The 21,155-nt window shown below is 48.8% G+C and overlaps 1 protein-coding gene across 1 annotated transcript in view; it reads left to right on the forward strand.

Moving 5' to 3' along the window:
• ek1 (eph-like kinase 1) overlaps nt 1–21,155 on the forward strand; it is a 57,241-nt gene that overhangs the window by 10,506 nt on the left and 25,580 nt on the right. Inside the window, exons 3-6 of the mRNA XM_077012216.1 lie at nt 627–1,296; nt 17,400–17,555; nt 17,814–18,167; nt 20,623–20,735. Of these exons, the coding sequence (XP_076868331.1) occupies nt 627–1,296; nt 17,400–17,555; nt 17,814–18,167; nt 20,623–20,735 (1,293 nt within the window). The remainder of the gene's footprint in view (nt 1–626; nt 1,297–17,399; nt 17,556–17,813; nt 18,168–20,622; nt 20,736–21,155) is intronic.

The following is a 21,155-nucleotide window of genomic DNA, read 5'->3' on the forward strand; positions in this document are numbered from 1 at the left end:
CTGATACGTATGCTGGTAGGTAGAGAGGAGGTCTACTGATACGTATGCTGGTAGGTAGAGAGGAGGTCTACTGATACTTTATTTAAAATGAGTAATAATGGTATTAATAATATTTTCCACCTGGATAAAACAGCTGATTTGTGGTCAATGGCAAGTAAAATAGCCAAAGCAGTAAAAGTTGTGTGTTTGTCTGACAGTGGACTGCTGATGTCAAAGCACATCACGTTGTGCCGAAAGTCTGAACTGATTGCTTTGATGACCAGTGGCAGTAGTAGTTCAGTGAGTCCTCTCATTCTAATGCACTCATCACGTTTCTGTCAAAGCGCCTTAGTTCATCACTAAGGTGAAAAGGCAAAGGCGTTGTGGGGTATGCGGTGCACTGCTGCGAAGGTTTCCATCAGCAATGGGAGCAATCAGCAGAAGTTGATTGACTGACTGCTGTAAAGTGTTTCTGTTTCCTCATCAGGCGTCTCAGCTGTCACTCACCTTCTGCAATTTAAACAGATGAATAAATACAGCTTTGAGTTTTTGTTATAATGGTACTTCAGCTGGAAAAGTCCATTGTGCCATCGTTTTGAGAACCTTCACCCATGCGTCTGTGTGTGTATTTGTGTGTTTGTGTCCAGTGGGAGGAGATCAGCGTGATGGACGAGAGGAACACGCCCATGAGAACGTACCAGGTCTGCAACGTTATGGAGCCCAATCAGAACAACTGGCTGCGTACGGGCCTGATCTCACGCGGAGGCGCCCAGCGCATCTACGTGGAGCTTAAGTTCACGCTGCGTGACTGCAACAGTCTGCCGGGCATGTCGGGCACCTGCAAGGAGACGTTCAACGTCTACTACCACGAGTCCAACAGCGGCACGGCGCCACCCCTGCGGCACGCCCGCGAGAGCCAGTACGTCAAGGTGGACACCATCGCCGCCGACGAGAGCTTCACCCAGACGGACGTGGGCGACCGCGTCATGAAGCTCAACACGGAGGTGCGGGACATCGGCGGCCTGACCAAGCGAGGTCTCTACCTGGCGTTCCAGGACCTGGGGGCATGCATCGCCCTGGTCAGCGTGCGGGTTTTCTACAAGCGCTGTCCCATGGTGGCGCTCAACCTGGCGCGCTTCGCCAACACGGTGACGGGCGGAGACTCAGCGCTGGTGGAGGTGCGGGGGGCGTGCGTGGAGGACGCCGAGGAGCTCGAGCCGCCACGCATGTTCTGCAGCGCCGACGGAGGTTGGCTGGTGCCCATCGGAAGCTGCGTGTGCAAGTCGGGATTCGAGGAGGCGGACGGGCGCTGCCAGCGTGAGTGTAACCGCCACACGTGGGTCGCCCCGAGGTCCGAGCTGAAATAAACACAGTCGGGTTTCTACGGTTACGCTAAAGAATTTCGACAGATTTTGTTTTCTCACTAGTCATAAACAGTAAACTGAGAGAATCGTGGGTCCAGTGTCCCATGGCCCTTTCCTACATGCTGTGTCCTCTAAGTAGGGCTCCCAAGCCCCTCAGTCAGTGCAAAATAATTGAGGGAAAAAAAAACGCATTTATGTTTTATGGGGAAATGAACCATGCAGCCTCCTGCTTTGTTGGTACAATCACTCTTCGTTTTCCCAGTGGCACACGGCTGTGTTCCAATCGCTCCCACCCCTCCGCCGCCTTGCCCTAATCTTCTACCCTTCATCCAGCCTGCTAACTCATTTCACACTTTTTCTCTTAGCGTCTTTTTTTTTTACTGAAATTTTTAAATCTGGGTAAAAATCCATCTTAGCAAACGAAGCTGCCCGGCTAAGTTGTAGGACAGCGTAGTTGAATGTGGTTCCTCACCGGCAGCGCTGTAGTTGGTTATGATAGCACGGTGATGGAAGCCCTGGGATGAATGTTCTGATATGTGGAATACATCCGTTCATTGATAATGAGAAATGGATGAGATCCGAAGAAGAGCAGCTCCTGTGTTGCTACATTGCGTAGTTTGGAAAGTACGTGAGTCTTTTTCTACCTAAAAATCAGTGTTAGAATGCAAAAAGGAAGACTTAATGAATGTTCCATTAAAGCATGGCAACTTTTTACATCTTCCACACGTACAGTGAAACAGGGAAACAGCTACATTATGTTGCTGTCTTCGTCCCTGTTTAGTACTGGGTTTTCTGTAAATCTCAACATTATTTAATGTAACATCTCTGAGGTTCAGGGGCTCGTGGTGACTCAGTCTTCATCACCGTAACACTCATCGTGTGTGCTGGAGTGGTATCGGCGAGGCTGAGGTGGGAGATGACGGGGAAGTGTGAGAACATGTCACTCTTTGTTGTCCTCCCGCTCATGTTCGTGTTCAGAACAAGAAATAACAAAGCTGTAGTGGGTTTTTTAAAGGGGGGGGGGGGGGGGGGGTTGGAGTGGCAGGGGCAGTGTCTTTTATGCAGGAGATCTGGTTAAGCTACTGTTGTGTGCATCAGCAATTAGAGAGTCTTAGTTACTGCCTGTGTTGTCTGTTGTTTATTCTATAATGATTTGGGGTTGCGCTGCAAAAGCCTTTTAAAACATCAGCTAAAGTAATTTTATAATTTGCAGCGCTGTTAAATAGTATTTCCTTTGTGAAACAGGCTTAATTATTAATTAGTAAACTATACTGTAATCAGAACTATCACCCAGACCATAACCTGTAATGATTCTGCCATCGCGGAGAGTGACGATAAACAGAGTTAATATCGGAATCACTTTATTGCTATTAGCTCCATTATTCTTAAAAGGGTCCTCAGCCCCTCCAGATCTCTTTAGTCCAAAGTCAGTAATGAGCCACTTAATGGGAAAGGACGCCAAATAAGACCAGGGTTCCTATGGGAGGGGGACAAACTTTCCTTCCCAAATCTACAGGGAGAAGACGTCAATGCAGGGTGGGCACCTGTGGGAGAAGGTGGCCCTCTTGTCGGGAAGCTCCTGGGTAGTCTGGAGAGCGGTAATGGGCTTAAACACGAAGCCTTTGTGCCCCCCCCCTCCACCCCCCCTGCCTCTTTTATCCAGCGAGTCACTAATGGATTCATTAATGGCCTCTCCTTTTGGCCCGAGACCAGAGCCGTCCTGTAATTACGCCGGCGTTATTGTTGCTGTCCTTGCTCTCGCGTGTCTTATTTTCTCACCTCTCGCACGCCTCTCGCGCACCGCAGCCGTGATGCTCCGTAGCCGCACGCCTGCCCCCTCGACACCTCTGCGGCAAGCAGGATCGAGTTTTTAAATATTCATGCTTCCTTCCTGGCCTGCTGCTTCGTGGGTGGATGTGGGGGGGAGGGGGGGGGGTGTGGATGGAGGGGGGGGGGAGGGGTGGAGGTGGGAAATGAGAGAAGGGTGAGGGTGATTTTAGCAACAGGGTGAGTGGGAGAACGTGAAAGTGAGAGTAAATGAGTGAGAATGTAGTATCGTAATTAATTATCGCCTAATTCAGTAGCACGTCACAAGCCTGTGTTCTGGCCTGTGCGTGATAAAGCTGCTGTCTGTGATTGGTGTGTTAACTAGGTTGTTAAAGATAAGCACGGGGCAGGTCTGATAACCTCCCCAGTGACTTAACAGCTCTATGTGTGTGCGCGTGTGTGTATTTGTGTGTGTGTGTATATAGCTAATGTCAAACCTGCCAGACAGACTTGTGGAAACGTGACATCTGTTAACCCTCCCGGAAAAGGAGCACCGTCAAACCATGATAATTTACACTACAACCCAAAAACAATTCTGCACAGGAGGATTTACGTTTGCTGGAGTGGGGGCCATCTAATCCCCCCCCCCCCCCCCCCCACGAGCAGCTGAGGAAACAATCACTGGCCCCTAGTTTCATCCCCTTACGATATGGGGTGTTGCTATGACAAAGGAGTCAGAAATACACGGCGCTGTGGTCCGTGTGCTGTTTTTACCCTGCGCTGTGACTCCTGGCCGTGCTGGATCCTGCTGGCTCTCTCCTGGTTGTACTGCGGAATCATACAGAGAAGACACTCCTTCACAGAAGACACTCTTTCACAGAAGATGGAAGAGTGACAAGATTTGGAGTGTCGGCAGGAAGTATGGAAGCAGTGTCTCCTGTGGTCATGCCCTTTCTCCTTGTTCATCTCCTGCTTTTTTATGGGTTTCCCAGAGCATGCTCGATAGCTCTTCAGTATGCTGCCCCCCCCCAGCGCCTCCTTTCCTCTCCCTCACACTCTCCACTCCTGCTCGGTCTCGCTCTCTCTCTGCCTGCGAGGTCAGACCCCACAGGGCTTCAGTGTTTCATGCAGGCTGTCAGGCTCTGTCACTCTCCATTACTGATAGCTGTGGGAAGAAAGAGGGGGGTGAGGCGAAAAGATGGGAGAGCAAAGAGAGTCAGAGAAACAGTGTCTGTGTGATGGAGACAGAGCGCCAGAAAGACCGAACTGCATGCTGCTTAGATCTTCTCGCTGTGTCCCACCTCAGAGACCTCTATCTCCCCCCCCCCCCCCCCCCTTTCTGCCCCTTTCTGCCCCTCTCTCCCCCTCTCACCCCCTCTCTCTTTCTCTCGTTCTCTTGTCCCGGGCTCTCAGGGACCCTTGAGCAAGGCACTGGTCCACAGTTTCCCATCCTCTCCCTTTAGCCCTGTTTGTTCTCTCCCAGTCGCTCCTCTTCATCCCGATCCCCTTGCCTGGATGTTTGTTAAACGCTCCTTACGAAACAAAGCCACTTGTGTGAAGGCCTCTCGCGGGAGCCCTGCACGACCCCAGCCCCTGGCTGCACCTCCTGAGTGCTCTGTTATATAATTGCCAGGCCTATTGTGAGCCAGGCGTGTCGGCTCGAGAGACCCGCCTGAGCGTGCCAGCCATTGAGACGCAGCCTGGCATCAGACACGACCCATGACCCTCCTCTGTGACTCAGCCAGCTGGTGATGGGCTCTCTCTCTCCCTCTCTCTCTCTCTCTCTCTCTCTCTCTCCCCCGGCCCTTCTGAACCTGTTATTCTGCTAAACCCGTGCAGCCGACACCGTGCCCAGCTCCAGGCCGGGTGTTGAGCCGCGAGCCTCGACAGCCTTTCTCGGAGCGAAGTGATGGAGTATCCTACTGCAGCGCCGAAACTGGGTCACCGGGATTGTTAGCACCCCGACGGAGCGAGGCTTGCAGCAGAGGCACGCCGAATCCCCGTACGCCGCGTCACCATCCACAAACGGAAGGACGGGCTGCTTTGTGAAGCAGATTTGCAATATATGACGCAAAGGAAGGACCATTAAGTTGCGGTGTATATATGAGCTGATGTATTGTGACAGAGAGAGAAAGAACGAGTGGGAGGTGTGTGTGTGTGTGTGTGTGTGTGTGTGTGTGTGTGTGTATGTGTAGCTTCCTGTTTGTTCATGTGTCTCCAGCTTCGTTTTTGTTAGGCAGTAGAGGTCAGTAGGGTTAACCCATCTGGTAGCTATCAGCTTTGCACACACTAGTGCCGTTGTCTCTGCTTGTAGGGCTTCAGTAATCACCTCACTCTTTGACGGTCTCCAAATAAGCCTTGAAGCCCAAGTTCTGATTCCACATCTGTATTCGTCTGCATGGCGTGGACCCACGCAGGGACACAGTGGGACTCTACCGGTCGACCGGCTGATTTGTTTGCCAGTCACTTGACAAAAAAAAAAAGAAAAACAAAAAAAGCACATGTATCCTACATAACATTTCTACACATCACCCTGAGGAGAGTGAATTCACTCTAGTTATTATTTTATGTGTGGCCTGGTTATGTATTGTTATTAGTAAATTGCAAAGATTTTGTAATCACCAGTAATTGGAGCTTAATTGAATATGTTAGAAAATAGTAGTTGTTTTTGTTTTTTTGGCGTAGAACGATGAGTCAAATTTGTTATGATCTAAGAAATTATATAAGAAAAGTAAAAAGTGACTCTGATTCAGGGAATGTTGGAACACTAAGCCCACACTCTGAGGTGTAAAGTTGGTCTGAGAGAAGCTTTGAGTCACCAACGTTTTCGGGTCCATCTGTGTTCTTGTCAGCGTCACACATCGCAGCTCCTTCGCTGCCGTAACCCGTCCGCTCCGCACCATCGCCACGCCATCGCTTCGCCTCCTCTGCTGCCGTTCTCGTTGGGGTTTGTGCGTCCTGTAGATGCCACCGGAGAAGGCGGAAGCTTCCTGTGGCCCCCACGGTTCCAGGACATGGGGACAGGATGCTGGTCTCCACCAGCCCCCAGGAAACAGTGCGTGTTTTTGAGCCATGTGTTCTGGTCCGCGCGTTACGGGTCCCCGCGGTCTTATCAGTCACCTGCTCCCCTGCCAGTTGGAAAGTGGGAAGCCACGCCTCCAGCCTGCCGGCGTTTTATTGGTTGCAGCAGGGAATGTGAAAGTCTGAGTCATCTGCGACGCCCGTTTATGCCTTTTTGTTTTCATTTACCCTTGATAGTCGTTTTTGGAGCAGGCTTTAGTGGGGAAAGCAGGCGTGTGTTTTTGCAGTCAGAATTCTGTGGTTTCAGAGTTTTCGGGCAGGCTATTAAAATTTATGTCTAAATTATACATACTTTCCCTGCTGTGCATGTTTTAGTTTTTGTATGCTTGATTGTCTGGTTGTTTTCGCTTTCTTTATTGCGATCGTTGAGTTGATCGCTGCAACACTCTGGCGGGCCACAGCCCTGTGTGTCCAGGTTTAGTTGTTTGGATCAATAACAATTCAATTCTCCACGCAAATAGTAAACATGGAATTGCCTCCCAGTAATTGGCAAGTGGCCAGTTTACAATTCCAGCATCATGTTGGGCAGAATACCGGGGGGCATTTAGAGTTCCTTTGCCCAGCGGTTCACCTTCTCTTTGCTGAACGAATGAAGCTGTGATGACTGGGCACCTCATTCTGCTCCTGCCTCTATACACGTGAATGCACCCGGGGCGAACCACAGCTCAGCTGGTGGGAGGGGGGAGAGGAGCACCTCTGTGGGAATGCCAGCTTTTGGATCCCTGCCCGTGTGGGCTAGTGACTCATAAATACTGACACTGCGTCTTCATTAAGGACCCGATTTAGAATCGACATCTTTGCCAGGTCATTTGTACCGGTGCATCGACGAAGCTTTCATGCGACACCCCCGAACCGAGCTGCAGATGGATGTTTAATGACTCTCTACTAGTAAACTCAGCACTAGTCTCGAAATGACCACGCTGCTGCTTTGGGACTAAGAAGAAAGAGCCGTGAAACGTGGCTCCATGGGCCCAGTGCGGAGCTCTGCTGATCTCTTCCACATGTGTACCGCCAGCCCGGGGGCCTTTGTTCCTGCCTCTGAGGTCCTCAGGTCTGACCCCGGCGAGGGAGTGCAGCACGGATCAGCAAACGGACCGCGAGAACCATCCATTATGCAGTGAGATGACAGCCAACATAACGTTTCAATTCCGCCCGGCGAGTTTAGCGCTTCGTACGCCCCTCTTAGCGCTCCACTAATGTCCGCACCCTGAATGGATGGAGTGTTTGGTCACACTCGGGGAAAGTTGTGGTTCTCCTGCTACGGATCAACCTTTCTCTCCTTTTAGTTTGATTCACTGTGGATTCTTTTTTTCACCAAGTTAGAAAGGAGTTGGAGAAATGATCTCCCCCTGTCCTGTCCTACAGTTCTCTCTCTTTTTCTCTGGGCTTATAAGCCACGAGGGACACATTATCCCACAAAGCCCTGATTAAGCCTAAAACGAGCAGAAAAGATTAACCCCAGGCTTTTATGTTGCTGTTATTACACTAATTGTGTAATGTTTGAGAGCTTATTACAGGTGTGAAGCTCAGGTCAAAATAACTGCTGAAATGTAGCAAGCCCTTGCTAATCGCTATTTTACACCAGAAGACTCACGATTCAGACACACTGCTGAGTGAGTATAGAGATTAAATACGGGCTCATTTGTTGACAGGTCCACACGTCAGCCATTTTATTAAGGAGAGGTTCTTTGTAACTACATGAGAAAGTCAGAGGACAGTCATCAAGAACACTTCTAAGAAGTGCACTTTAAGTTGCAAATAAGTAGCTCACCTGGGGCAACAGGGCAGGCACCCTTCATCTTGCCCCGCACTGGACACTTACTCATTACAGAACCAATGTTCAACGGGTGTGGAGCCACATTGTCCTGTAGCCCTGCAGCTATTTCCTGCAGCCGTGTCCTGCAGCTGTGTCCAAGTTTTGAGATGGTACATTCAGTCCTTCATTCATTTAACGTGACCTGTTCTGTGTTGCGTTAACTCACATTCCCAACTTCTCGTCTAATATACTTGCCTAATATGGCCAAATGGTGTGTAATACAATATCATACGATAACATATGTTGAAGCTCATGTAATACACTGTGCCTGCATGTCCCAGTAAATTATATGAGGTTATTTGTAAAGGTTTTGTGTGACTCTAATTGGCCCATTACCATGTGTATCACATTCGTGCTATTTTGTCTTGTCCTTTGGCAGATGTTTGTCCTGCCGCGGGCCTGCGTACATGTGTGTGTGTGTGTGTGTGTGTGTGTGTGTGTTCAGGAGAAAGGCGTCACATGGAGGCTTCTCCTCGTGCATCACTTCACCCATGTTCGCTTTTTAAAATTTTCGGTCCGCTCTCAATAATTCATCGTCCAGGACGGCAGGATCTGCATGTCCACGTGACCAGTCACCTTGTGGGCTCGGGCTCTCTGCAGAGCTGCGTTAAAGGACGCGGCCCGGTCTGTCTTTGCTCACCCTGTTCACACTGAACCTTTTGCTCACTGTCCAGCGACCTGGAGAACAGAGAATGGCAGAACATCCATGTCTGCTCATGCGTGTGCAGAAAAGCTGAGGTCGGTTAAGACAGAAAGAGAGGCGACAACTGCAGGAGCCAATAGCATTTCGACCCAACCTCTATTGGCCCAACCTCTATTATCAAGAAATCATTACCAGCACTGCATAGTGTTAGACTACTAATCTAATTTGCATTCATGCTTGACAGTAAAATATTAGTTAGGGATATAGAGTAGATTTTGGTGGAGATTAGACAGGGGTATTGGTATAGGTCAGACAGGGCAATAGCACCCTATAGGATTCTAAAGCACACATATACAGTATCATATAGCCAAGACTTGGGGAAGACACTTGGCTTAGAATGTAGTTCATACCTAAAGTTATAGTTCTATTGTTTGTCTGTTACACACACACACACACACACACACACACACACACATACACACACACACACACACACACACACACACACACACCCACACACACACACCCACACACACACACACACACACACGTAGGTGACCAGACCACAGAGGGTGATGTGAGAGTGAGATGGAGAGTGCCTCATTTCTCACATGCTGGTGAAGCTTCACCTATTACACTCTGGTGTGCTCCTCTGCCTGAGTGGTGAGGTCCAACCCAGTCTGCCTCACTGCAGTAATACCAGCACCGGCTGCAGACTGCAAACACACCTATTAGGGGCTCTGCACGGCCACTGTAATACCCAGAGTGCCTTGCAGGTTCTTCCAGCACCTCGGTGCATTAAAGCCACAGCCAGTGTTTGAAGTGATAGATGCATGGAAATTCTACAAATAAATTAAAAGATAAATCTACAAAAATAAATTTTAATATCACACAGTGTCTTACCACTGGCAAAAGAAGCTGTCTTTGCAAATGAATGCATGAATAGCATGAACAGCCTTCATTTTTTTGTACTGAATTCAGTACAATTTTTTTAGGTGCTTCTGACCTGTCTGCAGCTTTGCTTTGTATAGACAAGGTAAATTGAAGTTACATGATTCTTTTAAACAGAAAGGGCAAAACCAGTTATAGTCAGATCTCCTTTTTGGATATAAATAGTTACGAATGTGAAATATGCACAGCCCCATGACCCCACTGTGTTTGTGGGACAGTGATTACGTGTGCACTGTTCATATATGTGTTCGTGGCTTGTGAAAGACTGTTGATGGCTCTTAGAAAATGGTGAGACTTTGTACTTATTTCCCTGTTGCTCGGAGAATGTCAGGGCGAGGGGGCACAACAGCAGGGCTGTGGACCTGCCTGGTGTTTCCCTTAAAACTGCGAATGCCCTGACAAACTGGAATCCATGTGGGTGGTCCTGAAGACTTAATGGATGGACATTCCAGTCCAACAGCGACGTGTAGGTGTTTAGGCAGACATGTTCCCTTCCATGTGAGGAGCAAATCCGTGAAGATTGCCGCTGTCACCCAGTGTGTGATGGAAGGGGGGGGGGGTTGGCTTTCTAAGGGAAGAGCACTTCAGTGAGGGGTAGAGTAGAATGAGACCAGGCAGACTAATCCCACCTAGGGCAGAAGTTTAAACCCTCCACCTCAGTGTTTCTCCTTTTGTGACCACTGTAATTGGACAGGCATTTCAGAGGTATCAAAGTGAAGGAGGTGCTGTGTGTGTGTGTGTGTGTGTGTGTGTGTGTGTGTGTGTGTGTGTGTGTGTGTGTGTGTGTGTGTGTGTGTGTGTGTGTGTGTGTGCAGATGTGTCTTTTCTGTTTTTGTGTGTCTCTAATGTCAGAGGAAGATGCGTCCTTAGCCATGGCAGAATGTGGTGGATTTGACATTGGGTTTAGAGGTTCAGAAGATTTGTGGTTCCTACAAAGACCCAAGAATTGCTTTTGTGATTAACTGGTAGGATAGTGTTGCCCTTGAGATAAGTGGGCTTAGAAGACAGATAGTGGGCACGAAGAACTTTTGAGAGACAGAAAACTCAGCATAGAGCAGACAGAATGCTATTGTGTCCTTGAGCCGAAATCTGCTCAGAGGTGTGTGGTGTGTGGTGTGTGTGTGTGTGTGTGTGTGTGTGTGTGTGTGTGTGTGTGTGTGTGTGTGTGTGTGTGTGTGTGTGTGTGTGTGTGTGTTTGTGTATGTGTGGGTGTGTGTGTGTATATTTATATATGTCTGTGTGTGTGTGGGTGGGTATGCCCTTCCAATAGCAGTCCCTCAGCACTTCTCTATAGGAAAGAAGCGGCACTACTATCTCCCAGCCTGCTCTCTCTTCCCTGTGTACAATATTTACTTTCTCCCTTAAAAATCAATGCTTTGCTGCCCAGAGGCTAAAGAAAAAATGGCAGAAACCCCTTTAAAAAGTCTCTCTGAGCAACTGGATGTTGGATCAATACAGGGCAGTAATCACCAGAACACCCCCAGCTTTCGCAGGTGAGACAGAGTTCCCCTAATGCTCAGCTACATACTCATTTGTGCATGTAGGTCAGAGAGTTTACCAGATCATTACTTAAACATCGTCTGGCTAGAGCTGGACACGTGGGCATAAACATGGGGCGTGTGTTCTAACACACCCAGGGGGATCTTTGTTGTGATGCAGGCCGGATGAAGCAGAATTGGACTTTCGAGCCGTCGGAGGTTAGGGCCAGTGAGCCTGTGATCCAGCCGAGTATGAATCATGCTTACAGTGGCTTACTGAAAACCTCATGTACTCTACAGTTGGACCAAGACTGTTTGGTCAGTTCCGTGTACTCAGAAGTTAGGTGATTAGTGGTCCTATTCTCTGCGCTTTTGTGCCATGTAACCTTTCGTTATTTATCTGTTTTATGTATATATAAATGAACATATAGCAGTGTATCCTGTGGTTAGCATAAACAAAATTTTGAACCATTTACAATGCTACTTAAGTATATCAGAGCATAAACATATCTGCAAAGCATCTGCCGCTGGTGAAAACGGTCTCACATGAAAGAGCCCAGTAAAGTCTCACAGTTAGTTGAATTTAGAGTACACCAGAGTGATACATACATTATAAAGTGATCATTCACTGTATATGGTTACATCATTCTTGAATCATGATCAAAAACGGGATTATCAAACCATGTGTTATATCGATTAAGCAAAAAGACGTAGCCATAGTGATGGTGTTGCTGTGTTACTGCACTGTTACTACTTATGTGTCTCTCCAGTGTGAAGACAATCTCTTGTGATCCAGTTCACTGCTAACACTGATTATTGTTCCTTAAACTCAGTTGTTACCCATAGTAAGTAGAGTTTGCTGTTCAAAACTGGCTACTCAGTAACTGCTGCTGTTGGGTCTTTATGCACTGAGTAGCAGCCATTTTCTGGTACCAAAAAGACTTGTTCATAAAAGACTTGTTAAAAAAGCAGACTTTTTAGACCAATCAAGATCAAGACCAAAATCAAGATGTTAACATTTCTGTTTTCTGGAACCGGCCATTTTGGAGACTTTGAAGTGGTCCAAAACACTTAAAGCAGTTTTGAAGGCACAAAAGCAGCAAAAGTAAAAGAGAAAGAGAGTTCTTCAATGGACCCCGAGCTGAAGGCACTAATGCCAAGATTAATGAACTGAAAACAGAGCGGAGCTGGACTGATCATTGGACTTGCCATTTATGGAGCAGTAAAAATGAAATGACACAAAATGAAGATGGATCATGTTGACGGTGATTTACAAATGATTATTGGAGCTTTTTCATCCTATCATCTCTTTGATCATAGCCGGGTTAGGCACTGCAGTCTGTAGATAATTGGCAAGCAACCCAATTTTGTTGTTTTGTTGTTGTTTTGGGTCTGTACTTTTTACACTGATATGGGAAAGAATGAAGATGATGTACAGATTGTGAGCTTTAATTAGGTATTTAATTAGGTATGGGTAAAAAAGTGTCCGTGCTCCTAAAGTAGGCCATCGCGAGGCAGAGAAGATTTAATAAATCATTGACAGACACAGATAAAGCATTAGCTGTGTCAAGATGTAGTACTTCAAAAAACATTACATCCCACAAAACGCCATAGTTAAGTATAGATCAAGAAAACGTAGCCAAGAAGAAAAGATGGTGAAAATGTTGACAGGTTTCCACGAAGTGAAGAATCCTCAGAGGTTTCATTACCTACAATTTAGTGGAGATCTCACATTCGTTCACATTCTCTCAGCAGATGGCAGGTTATCACGCAGCAGGGAGATTCACTCAAGCTCATTGACTCTCCGAGCTTCTCAGGGCCAACGCGGTGGAGAGTTGTGCTTGGCGAAGCCAGACACAAACCTTCTCCCTGCTCAGCAATCTTCCCCTTTCTGAGGCCCAATGGTAAGAAAACCCAGAAACAAGCCAGGAAACTAAACATTTGCACAACTGCAAAGGGATATGCCAGCAAACTCTAAACCAGGCAATTTTACATTACATTGCATGAATTTGTCCCGAATAGTTGTGGTCCCCTGAAATGGTGGACTATATATAAAAATTCAACCAATGTAGATGTAACTCCCCCCCACTCCCTCCCCCATTTAAACCAACACTTTAACCTTGTGAGCACTGTTTCATTTTAAATGCCGCGTGCTGGAATTCAGAGCCAAAAAAAATCAACCGGCTCTGTCCAAATAGTTGTGGACTGCACAGAAAGTGTCTCCTCTGTTCATAGCTCACAAGACTGCATGGGGCGGCTGCCATTTTATTGGGAATTCACCAAAGAATGTGTCAAGATTCACCTCAAGATTCACAAAGAGGGTACATTTTGGAATTATGTTGCCATGGAGACAATTACATAAGCCTCCCCGAGAAGGACAGAGGAGCGGTGTGTTTTGGTTTGCCCCCCCCCCATTGTGGTCCGCCCTTTCTGCCCCGGCCCTTTTTGTCTCCATTGTGAATTAGCCTCTGATGTTGTCAAATTGAAGCGTGTGAATCACTAAAAGCGATGCTGCTCCTGGCTTGATTTCTCTCTCTCTCCCCCATCACAGGAGAGTGCCCCCTTTTTCATCTCCGCCAGAAAAGAGCACACAAAATAGGAGGCTACTCTTCGCCTATAAGGTCCCAGACCTCCTCTTTAATTCCCAGTTAAATTGTCTGTGTGTGGAGGTCCGTTTTTTTCCCCCGTCTGTACCAGAGGACGGATATTGGGGTATGTATTATATAAGCTACAGCTAGTGGGCGGGGTGTGTCTCTCAGCCTTATGATAGTGGATCCTCTGAGCTGACTGGCTGTCAAGGTGGCAGGTTGATGTCTATTGATCTGCCTCATTCATTATGGACCAGAGACCGTGGACTGAATGAGAATTACAGCAGCAGCACAACAGCCATTCATCCCAGTGGAGCAGCCATTAAACCACTCTCTCCTTCACGTCTGTCGTTATTCACAAACATTGCTCTCCCTCTCTTACTTTCTCTCTTTGTCTTGATTCCCAAGTCAGCTCCACACCTTTACTTGGCCCAAGACATCATACCGTAAATCTATCGATCAACCTTTAGCAAAAACGTACCAGTCACATGCATCTAAATATTTTATAAGCCATCTTAGTTCGGAGCTGGGATGTGCTCCTCATTATTGTCCTCCGATTGATTTGATTGACGGCTGGCGTCTGGGGCTTTTAGAGAGGAGAGGACACGGAGGGATCCCGTTCGATCCATCGATTTCTCCATGAGCCTTGTGCTCATCTCCACTTGCGTTGACTCGCGTGACTTTTCGCACCCGGTGTCTCCGGTGTTTACGGTCCTGCGTTTTCTTGTTTGTGCAGTGAACACGGTGAAAAGTGCCGACTCATCAAGGTGCTTCAGGAGTTGAAAGGCGAGAAGTTCCCGAGTTTAAAGTTTGCTCTTGGCCCAAAACCCCCTCACGGAAAATGTGGAGCACTTCCTGTCACAGGCCTTCTGTTTAAACATTTCCCTTTCATGGACCCGTGGGCCTGCCACACTCAAACACTGCCTACATATGAAGGAATTCCTTTACACTCGGCCCGGGAGCAGACTGGTCCGGCCTGCCCCTGGGCCCGGTGTAAAGGAATTCCTTCATTTTGGTGGTGGGGGGTGGTGGGGTTCGGTGAGAAGCCACACTTACTGAAGTCTGTCAGGGTTGGCAGGGAGACCTGAGGAATAGCCAAATCACAATCACATACATGCACATGCATACACACACACACACACACACACACACACACACACACACACACACACACACACACACACACACACACACACACACAGCCGAAACACATGCTTTAATGATTTTCTCACCCCACACACCACTTTGGCAAGCAGGTCCTGTACTATTTCATTATCTGTTGTTTAGACCTTAATCAAAGCAGATCATGAACCTGTTACACAGAGTTATATATTCACCTCTTTTTGTATTCTAGCTAGAACTAAGACTTAGCATGACTTTACATCGCAGCCTTGACAGTTAAGTACTTTAAACTGCCTGGGTCAGTGAGCAGTCACATTCTAATAGCGCGTCGTCTGTTTATGCTGCAATAAGCCTGTTAGCAGAAACCTTTAGCCAAGAAGCAATATAGGAATAAAAATGTGTGTGTGTGTGTGTGTGTGTGTGTGTGTGTGTGTGTGTGTGTGTGTGTGTGTGTGTGCTTCTGTGTGTATGAGTATTAAGTAGAGAAGAAAAATGTCTGTGTTATTCTCAGTAAAAAGGGGTTTAGCAAACAATATATTATATATTGCCAGCACCATGAACCCACACAGTGGTTTCAAACTGTTCAGAACAGATAAGAGATTTAACTGGCTATGTTGTTGGCTGTGGTTTCAATGCTTTGGGTGGTGGTTACAGCGTTAACATGGGATATGCAGGATAGAAGCATTTAGTCGGTATGTTTTGCCACATGGTTTTAGTTGTAGTTTGTTTTTTCCTGTGTGGCTGCCTTTAAGTGTGTAAAGCGTATGCACAGGGTATACAGTGTTAGTGGCTGCGTGTGACCACGTGTGACTGTGTGTGATCGCGTGTGACTGTGTGTGACCATGTGTGACTGTGTGTGACCGCTTGTGGCTGTGTGTGATCATGTGTGACCGCGTGTGACTGTGTGTAATCGCATGTGACCGTGTGTGACCATGTGTGACCGTGTGTGACTGCGTGTGACCGTGTGTGACTGCGTGTGTGACCGTGTGTGACTGCGTGTGTGACTGCGTGTGACCGTGTGTGACTGCGTGTGACCATGCATGACCGCATGTGACTGCGTGTGATTAAAGGCTCCGCTGGCTATATTCCAACCCACACCTAATGCACAACTGTGCTTTCACATAATGTAGTACCCGGAGCTGTCACAGGCAGGTGCAGAGTAAATCTGAGTTCTGCAAGACGTGTGACTACATTTAAGTCCAGGGAGAACAGAAGAGGAGCTTCATGTTTCCATTCTTGAGTTTGAACTTTGATTATAAATGATGAAAAACAATAATTCCACTAAGGTATGCATTAAGAACCAGGGCTCCAGTGTCCCGGGGGGGGTGTCTGGACGGGGGGGGTCCAGCTCATGCACGGCTCAAAGGGAACAAGTGGAACGAGGCAGATAAGGACGCAGCCCCCCAGCAGTCAATGGAGTCTTCATCGATCACGCTTTTATAGATGAAGAATTTCACCATCCATTGCCTCTAATCTTTTCATCCATTTGATTTGTTTTGCTGACCTCTTTGCTCAGATTTGTTTGATATTAATGATTAATGATCAAATGGGGGAACGACGCAGCCCAGCATATTAAACACGTGAGTGGACGTGATTGCCCCAGTGAAACCGGTTGTAAAGCGCATCATTGGTTAATGAATGGGAAGCATGGAGATGGCCTTAATGTGCATTTACACATTACCATGCACTTCTGCATATGACACTGATTTTGATTGCTGGTGTTTCCCATAATTAAGTGATGCGTTGCAATGTCGTATCAGTAATGACCAGTGTGTGTTTATTGCCTTGGTCACTTTATTAGCTAAAAAAACACACAAAAGCACCTGAAAATATTTAATTAATAAGTTTTGCCATTTCAGGCAAGGACCTATCAGTCCATATGTCTAATCAGCAGTTTGAAAGGGTAACGCGTGGTACCTAACGCAGGGCGTCATAAGCGCTGTGATGACATCATCATGGTGGGACTGGAAGGGTCGGTGTGGGGGTGGGGTACAACTGTAATTACCCAAGAACACTCCAGAGGGTGGAGGGCACCGTGGTGGTGCTCGACTGATGAGAGGGCGCGGAGAGGAGGGGTGGAGACGGGTGGTGCAGGAAAAGAGTGTTGATTGGAATGCTTGAGAGGCATGTGCAAAAGAGGATGTGACTTTAGATTGCGTGGAGTCTTTTTCAATGTTAACACATACTGTTACACACATCTTCTGCGCATACACACACACACACACACACACACTGGCAAATTTGGCACATGGCAAACTGACTCCAGACCTCACTTGCATGTACACACTACAGCCCCAGTGGCACGTGCCATCAAGGACGTTCCTCCTTCAGTTGGGAGTTAGCTATGCTTCACTGCACAAGGAGATGAGTGCTGACTGGAACAACCCCCCCCCCCCCCCCCAAACCTCCTCTCCCCGCCCCATTCAAATCAGACCCCTCCTCCACCTCTGCCATCCATATTCATGTCTGGCGGCGTTCTCCAGACCTCTGGGGGCAGCCTGATCCGCAGTCATCTGCATCACAAACGCACGCGCTTCATCGCGCTTTTGTTTTCCTGTTGGTTTGGACGCCACGCTGACACACGGTCTCTTCTTCTTCTCTCCTTTACAGCCTGCCGTTCTGGCTTCTACAAGGCGTCCGCCATGGACGCCTACTGTGTGAAGTGTCCCCCGCACAGCTCCTCGCAGCAGACCCAGGCCTCGGAGTGTGTGTGTGAGAGGGGTTTCTACAGAGCGGAAACGGACCCAGGCTCCATGGCCTGCACAAGTACGTACGCCCAGTGCCCCACACGACAGTCTCACCCTGTTGGCGGTTACTTGTAGCTTTTGTTTGGCCTACATACATTTGTTATGTGTGTGTGTGTGTGTGTGTGTGTGTGTGTGTGTGCGTGTGTGTGTGTGTGTGTGTGTGTGTGTGTGTGTGTGTGTGTGTGTGCGCGTGTGTGTGTGCGCGTGTGTGTGTGTGTGTGTGTGTGTGTGTGTGTGTGTGTGTGTGTGTGTGTGTGTGTGTGTGTGTATGCTTCAGGGCCTCCCTCAGCACCTGGGAACCCCACCTCCATGGTGAATGAGACAGCAGTCACTCTGGAGTGGAGCCCCCCACGTGACACTGGGGGTCGAGGGGATGTTACCTACAGCATCCACTGCAAAAAGTGCCTAGGCACCAGCAGGTCCGGTGGACCCGGCGAGAGGTGTGTGCCGTGCGGGAGTGGCCCCCGATTCAGCCCCCGGCAGCTGGGCTTGACACAAACCCGGGTGCTGGTGACAGACCTCCAACCCCGAACCAACTACACCTTCAGCATCGAGGCCCAGAACGGGGTGTCTGACCTGAGCCCCGGCCCCCGCCATCTAGTGTCCATCAACGTCACCACCAGCCAGACAGGTGAGCGTGAACCAGACACGTGCATATTCACACTCACAGGTACGTACATACACATGCACACTTACAAGCGCATGTAAAACACGTCTCCGTGCACATATGCAGGACACTTCTTGGCATGCTGTAAACGTCCCCCGCTGAAGACCTTTACGAGGACATATTTATTTAATAGAGAAAATATTTTTTCAGCTCTGTCATGGTGATTTATCCATCACAAGGTCATAAGTGTGAAGTGGTTGTGTGTATTGCCAGTGCTGGAGACAGCTGCAGGTTGTGCACAGAGAGCAGAGAGTCATCCTCGTTGGCCCCTGTCTCTGATCACACCCTTGGCCCCTGGCCTCTGCACCCCGGGCAGGGCTTAAAGCATGGCTAATCCTGCCCGTCTGCCCCTGCCACAGCTCTGGCTGTGCTTGGAGAGGACCCTCTTAACCCCCACATGACCTCCACACACCTCGGCCCAGCAGGGCTCGGGGGGCACAGGGACCAGGACTTCTCTGGCCTGCTGGGATGTGCCATTTAACGCTCTGAGCCCAGCAAGAGGGGATGAGGGATAGAGGGAGAGATAACCAGAGAGGAAAGCTGGAGAGAAGGAGAGAGAGAGGGAGAGAGAGGGGAGAGATAGAGGAGAGAGAGAGGGGGAAGGGGGAAGAGGGAGCAGGATCAGAAGGAGGGAGAATGAAAGCAAGAGAGAGGGAGAGCAAGAGGGTGAGAGAGAGGTAAAATGGGAGAGAGGGTGGTAGAATGTGTGTGTGTGTGTGCGAGAGAGAGAGAGAGAGAGAGAGAGAGTGAGGCGTGATGAAGGGCCTGAGAGAGTGCCCAACCAGGACACTCACATCAGCAGCCTCTCACTCTTATGAGAGCAGACAGCCGCGTTGCCGCGGCAACGCCGCCAGAGGCGGGCTCGCAGGGCGGACCAAGCGATGGTGGCCAGACAATGTTTGGAGTGCATGTGTGTGTACCATTAAAACCATTCAAAAGGCATCGCCTGTCTGTGAGCACCTGTTGACAGGTGTTGTGTGTTTGTTTATTCCATATTGTTTTGGTAGCATATAGTGACCTCAGACCTCAAACCTTGATCTTAAATCTTGGTCTTTTGCACTGCAAATGCGTACTTTTAATTTTAGTTGGGAAAAACATGTGGCTTTAGTCTTTTAAGCGCTATTCCCCTAAAGACCCAAGTTCAGCAGAACAGACGTGTATTCTCCCACAGCAGGAGAGTGTTGGTATATAAGCTGAGCTGGGTGTTTATCTGTTTACGTGTTTGTTTGTGTGGGAGTGAGAGTTTTAGACAGGACCTTCACGTCTGTGGGATCACAGCGAGGTTTGCAGGCTCTGGGAGGTGGAGCCTCTCTCTCTCTCTCTTTCTCTCTCTCACTCTCTCTCTCTCTTTCTCTCTCTCTCTATCTTTCTCTCTCCATCTCTCTCCCTCTCTCTTTCTCTTTCTCTCTCTCTCTCTCTTTCTCCCCCTCTCTCTCTCTCTCTTTCTGTGTGTGACTGTCTCTCTCCCCTGTATCCTGGCTCATTAAAGAGAGAAACGTCAGTGCCTGCGTTCATCACTCCGCACTTGGGCCCAAAACAGGGCGGCCTCGTTTGTTCCAGGCCTCACACTCTGACACCTTCATTAGCACTTCCCCCTGCATATCTCTCTCTCTCTCTCTCTCTCTCTCTCTCTCTCTCTCTCTCTCTCTCTCTCTCTCTCTCTTCCCCCCTCCCAATTGCTTCTCACTCACTCACACACTCTCTCCATTCTCTCACTTCTGTTTTCCATCCCTCTCCCCCCTCCTCCTCTCCGCTCTTTGACTAGCTCTCTTACTCTTTCCTCTCTGTTGCCGTCTCTTTTTCTCGTTCTCTTACCCCCCACTGCTCCTTCCTTCCCCCTGTCTGTCTCTCTCTCTCTCCCCTCCCACCACTCTTCCATACCTTTTTCTCTCTCTCCCCCCACACCCCATCACTCCCTCCCTCCCTCCCTCCCTCCCTCCCTCCCTCCCTCGGTCTGTCTCTTTCTCTCTCCCTCCCCCACCGCTCTCTCTCTCTTTACCCCCCCTCCCCACTCTCTCTTTCCCCCTATTTCCACCATCTCTCGCTCCCTCTCTCTGTCAGGCCTGTTCACATACTGCCGCTGTTCAGTTCCGAGGGGTGCTGACACGCTCTGGTGTGCTGTCAGTGGGGTTAGCATGTGTGGAGAGTGGGGTGAGCTGCTGTTTGGAGCGCTGGTGTCCCTGCACCATTACTTACTACACACACTGCATAATTCATCACCTCCAAAACCTCCCTCACTCCCTCCCTCCCCTCAGCCCTTCGTGCTCTTTAATTAGAAGTGCAATTAATCTGCTTCATCTACGATGGAGATCAATCTCAATCCATCTCACTTTTCCTGCCTCTCATCATCTCCCCCCCCCCCCCCTTGTTCTTTTTGTCTCGGTCTCCCTCGCTCACCGTCTCTCTCTCTCTTTCTCAGTTAGTGTGATTGTTAAGGAGAGGAGGAGCAAAGACAGTATCACGCTGGCCTGGCAGGCTCCGGAACCTTCTGACGGGACTGTGGTGGAGTACGAGGTCACCTATTACGAGAAGGTTAGTCACTTTTGGGTCTCGTGCCAACTCAGGCTTGCTGCTTAATCGTCACGGTGACCCTCCTGGCTCCAGCTAAGGCCCGCATGATTGGACTTCCTGGAACTGCTGAGCCAGAGTTCTTCATCACACCCTGGGGAGGTCAGGGGATGTCAGCATGCACATAGATTCGTTTTTGGTCAGAATTAGCATTCGTGGATGCAGCGTCCATGCTGATGAGCCTTTGCAGGTCCTAAAGACAGACACGGTCGCTCTGCTCCATCTGGACATGCGACCACAAAGAACTTTAATGGGGCTTCAGAATTACATCCATGCTCCACTCTACTGGTGGTTTAAATCTGCTCTGGTCCACCCAGGTGGTCCAAGGGGGTGTTGAGGTGTTCGCCCAACAAACCACACCACCATCACCGAAGGAGCGTGCAA

The sequence above is a fragment of the Brachyhypopomus gauderio genome, chromosome 7 (assembly GCF_052324685.1).
Source record: "Brachyhypopomus gauderio isolate BG-103 chromosome 7, BGAUD_0.2, whole genome shotgun sequence".
Classification (NCBI taxonomy): Eukaryota; Metazoa; Chordata; class Actinopteri; order Gymnotiformes; family Hypopomidae; genus Brachyhypopomus; species Brachyhypopomus gauderio.